Source organism: Primulina eburnea, chromosome 15, assembly GCF_022965805.1.
Source record: "Primulina eburnea isolate SZY01 chromosome 15, ASM2296580v1, whole genome shotgun sequence".
In the NCBI taxonomy this organism is placed as follows: domain Eukaryota; kingdom Viridiplantae; phylum Streptophyta; class Magnoliopsida; order Lamiales; family Gesneriaceae; genus Primulina; species Primulina eburnea.
In genome coordinates this window covers 1524916-1535477 of record NC_133115.1, presented here as the reverse complement: position 1 = coordinate 1535477, position 10562 = coordinate 1524916, and the positions used below count along the sequence as shown (strand labels likewise).

Below are 10562 nucleotides of genomic sequence, written 5' to 3'. Positions count from 1 at the left end.
AAAGTTTGCTCAGTGCGGTTGACCTGATTAACATGGTTTGCAAAGTTGACATGATTAACATTGTTGGCAAGTTATTACGTTAGTTCAAAATTTACTCAGTACGCACTGAAAGTAGTTGTGAGTTGTAAGCCATTTTAAAAAATGACAAATTTTAATTAATATTTAGAATTAAAGGGTATGTTTTGAAATTAACTCACTCAAAACCTAATTTGATTAGTTAACGTAATTCAGGTTAAAATTGATTATGGTATAGCCATAGTTTATATTATAGCTCAGCGTTCTACTTTCACCTCAGTCTTGGCATTCACGCTTAAACAATTGACAATGGCTTCCGCAGTTTTATCTCAATCTCTGTTCTCCAATCTCAGTTCTTCACAGTCACCAATTCCCAAGAAAAATACCTGTAATGCTACTCCATTGTCTGTTTCTGTAAATCAATCTCATTGTTTCTCCAGATCGCATGTCGTTTCGGGGCAAACCATGAGGGCCCATAAATTTTTTATCGTCCATTCAAATTCCTCAGACGATGGAAGCTCCTCTGAGGAAACCCCGATTGAATTGAGTATGGAATCTTGATCTGTAGGGGGCAGATATTGGGGTTCTGTTTCGGTTTTGTTTATTCTTTTGTTCTCTCTTTCAGGGTATCCGGCGTTCCCTACGGTGATGGACATCAATAAGATTCGAGAAATTTTGCCTCATAGGTGAATGAAGTTTCTAACATTCTTGATTCACAAATGTATAAATTTTATACGGATTTTCATTTGGGTTTCTTCGATTGCATCGTAGATATCCGTTTTTATTGGTGGATAGAGTGGTTGAGTATACTCCAGGTGTGTCTGCTGTGGCAATCAAGAATGTTACGATAAATGATGATTTCTTCCCTGGTCATTTTCCGGATAGGCCAATCATGCCGGGCGTGCTAATGGTTGAGGTGAGCAATGCATATATATATATACACACACACATGTGCATTTCTTTATCACGTAAACTTTTATCTTCTTTCCGATCTACCTCTATTTTTGAAAATTATATATATACACATGAAAATTTCGAAAATCTAATTTTGTTTTATCATCTTGCTTGATATCTCTTTTTTCTTGATTTTTATGTATACCAATATTATATCATATCTTATATCTTTATCTTGTATTTTATTCCAAAATTTCGAAATTACATCCCACAAATTTCGAAATATACATGCTTATATATAATATCTCCTTATTTAAAGTGTTGGGTCTTGACCTATTTATTTAATTCAAAAATCAAAATATAGGTTTAATTATCTTACACAATTTTAAATAATATTCTGGATATAAAAGATCTTGGATAAACTCAATACAACTTGTGGGGACCCGGACGTTAATCACGTTCTAAATCATAATTATGACTAATTAATCAATTAGTATAAACAGGGTCTAAATTTTTTTTTCTAAAATACACAGCGAAAACGTAATGTAATTAAATTCAAATTACATATTAAACATAACATATAATCCAACTAGGTTCAATTACATATCAGTACTGAATCCTAAGTTGCTTCTGAAGCCCGGATCTCCACGCTATCTAGTCCAGCCTCGTTCTCTTCCTGACCCTTATCATGTCTCACCTGTTGTCATGCACATATACAAACAAGACAAAAGCCGGATAACTCCGGTGAGATATAAATATCCCAGTATAAATCATGTATACATGCAATCATATAAACAATATAAAAGCATATAACAGAAAATCATATCCCATATCAAAATCATGACATGAAATAATAACAAGAATAAATCATATTCTAAACATGTACCCTAATCAGGAACATAATCAATGTCAAGAATAACTCCTATTCTAAACCTGTACCAATATCAGGAACAGCAAGGAACATGAACCATATTCAGGAACATAATCAACATCAATAAATATAAATCAATATAATTGTCACTCAGACTCGTGACTCCACGTTTTAAACTAGACTCAATCCTAGCCCAGGGATCCCGGTTTCCAGACATTGGCATTCCATATCGACCAACAGTAATAGAAAAGACTCAAGTTCTATCCACGTCGATATAGTATCGATCACCAGTAATAGAAGAAGCTCTGTTTCTATCCACATCAGTATAGTATCGATCACCAGTAATAGAAGAAACTCCGATTCTATCCACATCGATATAACATCGATCAACAGTAATAGAAGAAGTTATAATCCTATCCACATCGATACAGTACTGATCACCAGTAATAGAAGGAGCTATAATTCTATCCACATCGATAGCCAATTATCCAGTGACAGACTATGGCACTTCCGCCAATACAATATCTCATGACATCGTGCAATGTGCCCGTGGTAATCCTACCACTATCAGGCACTTCTGTCACAAGATTACTCGTCTAACACCTGTTATCTATAATTCAAGAGAACAAGTATATCAATCAACTCAATGCAAATATCAATGCAATAAGTAAAGTATGTGATTTAGGGAAACTCGAGTCAAACCTCACTCGAGTTGTGCAATCCCAACTCAACATTAATTTATACCTTTATCTCCTCGCTCAGAAGAAGAAGAAGAAGAATTCTCGACTCTATCTCGGTCCATTCTCAATCTGGTAATAACAATACCGAACAGATATAATATCAATAAACAACTCAATTCAATACCTGTTCTGATCAATACTCAAATCAACATATAATCTGATCAATGTCAAGTCAAGACACAATCTAATCCATATCGACGATATCACGATATAATCGAAATCACTACTGAATCTGATCAATATCAATCAACTGATGTTTCAACGGTATAACAATACAGTCTCGATAACCCCGTCAGTCCAAACATCACCGATATAATACCAGAACTTATAATTAATGTCGATACCAGTCATAATCTCAATAACCATACATATCTGATATGAGTTCTCAGTCAAATCGATTCCAAAAATCATAACAATTACATAATCAGTCTGTTTCTTACTCTGACTTCGATTTTATGATGTCTAACATGACAAGAACATCATATATGAATTCTATTCAATTCTGACAACATCATAATTTCAAAGCATATCAAAACGTAGCAAAACTTACGTCAAGTTGTAGCCTACGTTGATAGGAACTCGGTACTGTACTCAGATTCAAAATCTGACGGACGGATTGAAATAAAAAGGCGTAAGGATTTTTCACAACTTCTCAGAGACTTTTCTCGATTCTACTCTCTCGTTTCTGAGGAGTTCAATTGTTTGTATACATATATATATATATATATATATATATATATATATATATATATATATACCCACGTACATGCAGCCACCCAAATGTCAAGTTTTTCTTTTGCATGGCTCGCGCTCGGGCGGTAATAAATTACCGCTCGAGCGCGACATCTTCTGTCCAACGCTCGGCGTATCACACTTTGGCGCTCGGGCGGTTAAAAACTACCGCCCGGGCGCCACACATTCTGCCCGAACATTTTCCTTGCTATCCACTGGCGCTCGAGCGGTCATAAACTACCGCTCGGGCGCCACTCTTTCTGCCTAAGTTTTCCGAATTTCACATGTAGTCTCCTTTTCGTGTCCCGATTAATCCTCTCATAATCATATCACATTATATATCAATAATTATAGATTACTAGGATTAAATTTCTGGGCATTACACAACTTAAGTGCAAAAATGATATATCAAGTTTTAAAAAAAAAATTGTAGGTTTTACATGTATAAGTTGGGTTTTTCGTCGCCCAATTTATTGAGTAGGCCTAAATCACATTCCCCTTGATGATATCATAACCAACTTTTTGTTCAACCATTTGGTTAGCGTATTCGTTATATTATCATTTGACTTTATATAGTCAACATAGATAACTCTAGTTGAGAGTAGTTATCTAATGGTAATGTGTCTAGACTTATCATTGTACATATTGCTTTATGTCAATTCAATCGTTGATTGACCATCACAATGTATACATATAGCTGGCATAGTTTTAGCCCATCCTGGAACATCTTCTAAGAATTGACGTCGTCATTCATCATCTTCAACACATTTTTCAAGAGCTATAAACTCATATTTTATCGTGGATCCTGCTATTACTGTCTGCTTAGAAGATTTCTACGCAATTGTTAAACCTCCAAAAGAGAATACAAATCATCTTGTAGACTTTGAGTCTTTCATGTCACATATCCATTTTGGATCACTATCCTTTAATAACAACGAGATATCTGATATAGTGCAGTACATGGTCACAAGTTTAATCTGATAATTGTTTTCCAATGTTAAGCTCTTGGAGATTTAATTTCAAGTATTACATCGACTAGGCTCATATCTTTCATGTTGAATCTTGAATTCAAAACTTTCATAGTGGATTTAATTATCTTATCATTACTTGCGATGATAAGCATATCATCTCCGTAAAGACAAAAAATGACAACCATTTCCAGTGTCCTTTACGTATATACATTTTCACTTCCTATCATGACTTAATAAAAATTTCGTGTCATTGCTTTGATGCTTTTGTTTAAGTTATATAAAGACTTTACCAGTTTACAAATCTTGTTTCCTTGCCAAGACACAGAAAATAATCATGTTGTTCCATGTAAATTTCCTCTGTTAAATTTCTATTTAAAAAATTTATCTTTAAATCCATTTGGTATACTTCAAGATTTTGCAAGACGACAATCCCAAGTATCACACAAATAAAGATTATTCTCATTACAGGAGAATAAGTGTCAAAGTGATCAAGTCATTCATGTTGACGATAAGTTTTGATTACCAATCTGGTTTTATATTTATCTATAGTTCCATTTGATTTCATTTTTCGTTTGAAAATCCATTTGCAACCTGGTGGTTTTATTCTCAGAGGAAGATTCACTAATTCTTATTTATGGTTCTGTAAAATGAATTCTATTTCAGAACTGATAGTCTTTTTCCATTGAGGTTTCTCAGATGAATCAACTAATTTTTTGAAGCTTTGAGGTTCACTTTCCTTGATGAATGTAATAAAATCCGGACCAAATTATTTTTCTACCCTAGCTCTCTTGCTATGTCTGGGTTCGACCTCATTATGAATTTACTGTTCTTTTTCCATTTTATCAAAGAACGAAACATTTCTTGATTCCATTATCGTATTTTTGTGAATATGATATATTTGAGATTCATGTATAAGAAAATGATAAGCGTGATTGTTTTGTACATATCTAATAAAAATTTAGTCAAATAGTTTTTGGTCTTATCTTTACCTTCTTCGGTGTGGGCACTGCTACCAAGGCAATACACCCCACTCGCAAGTACTCGTAAGAAGGAGTTCATTCTTTCCATAATTCATATGAACTTTTAACTATAAAAATTGTTGAATTAATATATAGACAAACAAAAAACTATCAGACAAATATGTTGCAACGTATAATAAAACAAAACCAGAAGTATAACCAACAAAACTGATTTGTATGAAAAAAAAAATAACGTAACAAACAAACTGAAGGCTATAACAAAGTATATTTTAACCTTAGAAAAAATAAATTTGTCCGATCTCCACGAGGTGCTTGAGGATCAATACAGACATCTAATTTTTAGGATACAATGTTTGAATCGTAGTGAATTGAGCTCAATTCACAACTTCGGCAAACTCAAATCATACATTTACTTGATCACCAAAATTCAACATAAATCAAATATTGAAAATCTAGCAATATGAAATGCAAGACAATGTTTAAGTGGAGTAGTGTGTGCGTATGGATTGAGAACATGGACACACTTATTTATAGGCTCAAAAAAGGCACACTAAAAGTCATTAAAAAATGTAGAGATTCAAAAGTTCAAATTAACTCCAGAATGTAGAGAATCAAAAGACACTGTAAAACAAGTTTTCATTCAAACCTTAATTTTAATTCCATTTTACAAAATTCAAAGATGAGGTTCAGCTCCTACCATTACCATAGTAACTTGGTTTTTTTGTTACTGTCGAGTTCAGGCAATGGCTCAGGTTGGTGGATTGGCGTTGCTACAACCCGAATTTGAAGGATCACGGGACACATTTTTCTTTGCTGGAGTTGATAAAGTAAGATTCAGGAAGCCGGTAATCGCAGGAGACACAATGGTGATGAGAATGAACGTTGTGAAGTTGCAAAAACGTTTTGGAATAGCAAAGATGGAAGGAAAAGCATATGTGGGAGGTGAAGTTGTTTGTGAAGGCGAATTCTTGATGGCTATGGGGAGCGAGTGACTGAAGCAAATAAATTAATTTTGGTTACTTTATGTATTTGACGTTCATCTGTCAGTCACAGAGTATTATAATTTTTACACTTATTAATATAAATAAGAGTCAAATGCATGAAATATAGATTAGGTGCAGCAGACAAATAACCCGAAACAAAATCGTGGTTGTAGCTTCGTTTAGCAGATTCATGACAGCAATGTCTTTGTTTATCGATCCTCTACGATTCTTGCCAGAGCTTTGATACGGCTCGTACTATTTTCTCAAGTTGCAGTACTAACTTTTCATTCAAATATCAGATCAATTGTAGTTACTTTTTGGGTTCGGGTAGTCATGATATCGGGATGATAGGGGATAACTGGTAATATATTTAAATATGAACTTATATATATTTATATACTTTTCAACCAAAATATTTAAAAAGTTTCTTTTTTTAAAAAAAAATAAATAAAAGTAACTGGTAGCGAGGTTGGTCTAGACCTAGTCAATGAGTCTATAAATGGTCCCGGATTTTATCGGTCTCGTCCCTTTATATATATTGTTGGGATGCAACCAAAGTCCCACTTTGGAAGATCTAGAGAAAGATAATGGGTTTATAAAGATAGAATGATATCTCCATCGGTATGAGGTCTTTTGGGTGGTTCCAAAAGTAAAACCATAAGGGTTAAGTGTGGAGATATCCGTATTCTGTTGGTCCTAACATGTACTAGCTACTTTGCACACGCGGTGTGTGTACAGTTTTTTTTATAATTATCTATAGACTAAAGTGATATTTGACAAATTATTGAGGGACTAAAGTGCTATTTGAATAGTTGTAATTTAAAAAAAAATAAAAAAAATGTTTTTTGAAATTAAAAAAAATAAAAACAAAAATGTAATTGTGATATAAAATAAGGGCAAAATTAGAAAATAAAAAACAGACCAATTTTTTTGCCTCTATTATAGAGATTCTTAATAGATAGTAATACATTACTAATAATATATTTAATATTTGGCAAAAACTTGTGTGAGACGGTCTCACGGGTCGTATCTATGAGACGGATCTCTTATTTGGGTCACCCATGAAAAAGTATTATTTTTTATTGTGAATATGGGTAGGGTTGACCCGTCTCACAGATTTTGATCCGTGAGACGGTCTCAAATGAGACCCACTCTTAATATTTTAAATATGTTTTAACCTTAGATAAATATTATTTAATTATTTTCATAGTTTTTCAACCGTTTTTTCCATTTAATGAATTAACTAAATCATCAAGACAAATATATGACATCCTATAATCTGCTTATTATTAATTTATATACATATATATAAGGCAAAATTTATTAAATTATTTATTACTTATTAGTAGCCTCTTTTCTAAAAACTACTTGGTGGAATCCATTGTCCTTACTATTTAATAAATGGCTAAACACCTTAGAAAAATTGTCATGCTCCATTTAATGTTTGGACTAAATTACCTTTCCTATTACATACGATTAACGAAGGAAAATGATGCTTACCCCTACTGTCAGTCTATTACACGTTTCTTTCTTCCCCATCCATAGAAAAACTGTCATAGTTTGAGCAGATGATGGGAAAATGATTGAAGCTTGAGATGGAGAGAACCATTGAACGAGAAGCTATTGAAGCCGAAAATAGTGGGATTTGGGAACATCGTACTGTTGCTATGCACTCTTTATACATGATGATCATTATTAAAATTATTAATTATAAGATTTATAATAATAATAATAATAAGAGTGGGTCTAATGTGAGACCGTCTCACGGATACTAATCTGTGAGAAGGGTCAACCCTACCCATATTCACACTAGAAAGTAATACTCTAAGCATAAAAAATAACATTTTTTCATGGATGACCCAAATAAGAGATCTGTCTCACAAATTCGACTCGTGAGACCGTCTCACACAAGTTTTTATCTTTTAATAAAAGTCTAATAAAGCATATATCTTGCTAAAATTATCATAAAATCTTGTTCAAATCTTACGATGATATATACGTAATGTGTGTGCATAATGGCTAGTTTTACAATATTTCCTAGCATCTAGTTTATTTTGAGCCTGAAAAATATGTGTATCATGCTAAAAAAATATTCATATTTTCCGGGTCCAACCCGGACCCACCGAGTTTTGATGCCGGCCGGTTCTTGGTCCAATTTTTCCTTGGTTGGACGGGTCTTGAGATTGGCCAAACCCGTCTCAGACCTACTCTGGTGTCATCTCTAGTTCATTTAATTAATTTATAGTTATTGTGTAGTAATATTTTTTTTTAGAAAAATAAATTTATGCGGGTACCCAATCAGACATCGAGCAGGAAAAAATCCTATAACATGACCCAATGGAGAATATACCCGATCGGGTTGGATATATGGTATATACCCGGATGTCCAGCCCTAGGGGCATCGGCTTCAATCAAAGGCAATGAAGGAGAAGTTAGTGAAATGAGTTGTAAAGAACCTTACAAGAATATACATACTAGTATTTAACATGTGCGATGTATGGGATGATATTATTAAAAATTAGTGAAAATTAATAAATATTTAATTTGAAAAAAATAATATAATTATAAAAATATAAACAAAAACTATATTTTCGCTAATTTTAAAAATATTTTGTAAATACAACGCTTGTCGATTAATTTTTTTGGCTAATAATCACTATCATATATCAAAATTTTAGATTGTGTTAATATAATGCAATGAGATGATGCTTATCATGTTTAGTACGTATATTGATATCGACAACCACTCTTAATACATATTTAATTCTTTAATTTTTGAAAAGCTGTATATTATTATTTTTTAACACGTGATAAAAAACATATTTTTAAAGCACATTCAATAAAATTAATGTGAATACTTTTTAAAAAAATCAGTAATTTCGCCTAAATCCACACTCACAAAAATTTTGGGGCATGACACATGTTTGACATATTTGAATGATAACAATAATTTTTAATCAATATCTTTATCCAAATGAATTGTGATTTTATCTACAAAATCACTTCATAATATACACAACAGCCTATTATTTCAAAAGAAAAATGAAACATGTAATCATAAGTAAATTATGTATAAATTAGAAAAGTTATTTTATTAACATTTACTATGTGTATTCCAAAACAATGTCAATAAATTTTATAAAGTATTTTATAATAGGATGCGTACTTTCTTTAGAATTGGTATAATCATTTCCATCACGGGACATTGTATACTATCATGTATCCGCAAACTTTTTAATATAGAAGAAAAATTATCACATTAGTAATATGTAATAATTAAAATTTTGTATAAATAATAGAATAATATTTTTTACTTCTCGATCATGAAAGAAAAATTTCAAACTTAATGTCTCATTGTTCTTGTTGTTTCCATATGTAGATAGTTTATAACAACGAACAAATTTAAATTTAAACGAACAGTACATCTTGGAAGGATTCAACTCATGTATAGTGCTGAAAAAATGAGTCATTTCATAATTCAATTTTGGAGTAGATAAATTTAGCAAGATAAATAGAATAAAATTGGTTTCTAATATAATATGCAATATTGTATTATTTATAATTTAAAATTCAAATAAGACATCTAAAGGACAAAAAGTATACATTGGACGCTTTTGACAGAATTATATCATATATTAACTCTTTTAAATTATGGAAATCTCGAATTGCATCCATTGTGTGTTAAACATTTCTGATTATGAGGGTAATATACATGTTTGTTGACAGTAATTTAATGTAGTACATACATGTCAATATTCAATGATCATTTATTTTATTAAAAATTAGTGTTAATTTATTGTAGTACACATATGTTAATATTCATGATATATCTTTTTTTTTTGAAATGACATTTTTGACTGAATTTTTTTTTTCAAAAACTCTGCATAAATTAAATTGATTGATATAATCAATGCAGAAATTTTAATGCAGTTTACGTTTTCAATAGAGATTCGTTTCAATTTAAATAAAAAACAAAAAAACATATAATACATAAATTATATTTGAATTAATATAAAAATAAATTAAATTCAAATTTGAACTAAATTGATTAATATAATCAATGCAAGCAATAATTGAAGTTATCATTTATTGCACTACACATATTTCAATATTCATGATATATTTCTCATTTTTTAGAAATGACGTTTTAGAAATCTCGTGTGCAGCCATCTAAGATGTTTTCCCTTAAAATTAAAATAAAATCGAAATCAAGTTTTTCTAGTTCGAGCTCGAGTAACTCGATACGTTATCGAGTCGATTTCGAGTTTCAAAATTAATACTTGATTCGTGCTCGAACTTGAACATTTTAATTTTTTTTTTATCGATATGATACTCGACTGTAACTCTACGAGAAGGCATAATTCTCTATATTTAAA

General features: G+C 31.5%; 1 protein-coding gene across 1 annotated transcript; it reads left to right on the top strand.

Moving 5' to 3' along the window:
* Window positions 1-285: 285 nt before the first annotated feature.
* Window positions 286-6394, top strand: LOC140814790 (uncharacterized). The gene is made up of 4 exons (XM_073173888.1): window positions 286-562; window positions 641-701; window positions 787-931; window positions 5944-6394. The coding sequence occupies exons 1-4, from the start codon at window positions 325-327 to the stop codon at window positions 6193-6195; spliced, it is 696 nt and encodes a 231-aa protein (XP_073029989.1). The 5' UTR covers window positions 286-324; the 3' UTR covers window positions 6196-6394.
* Window positions 6395-10562: the final 4168 nt, after the last annotated feature.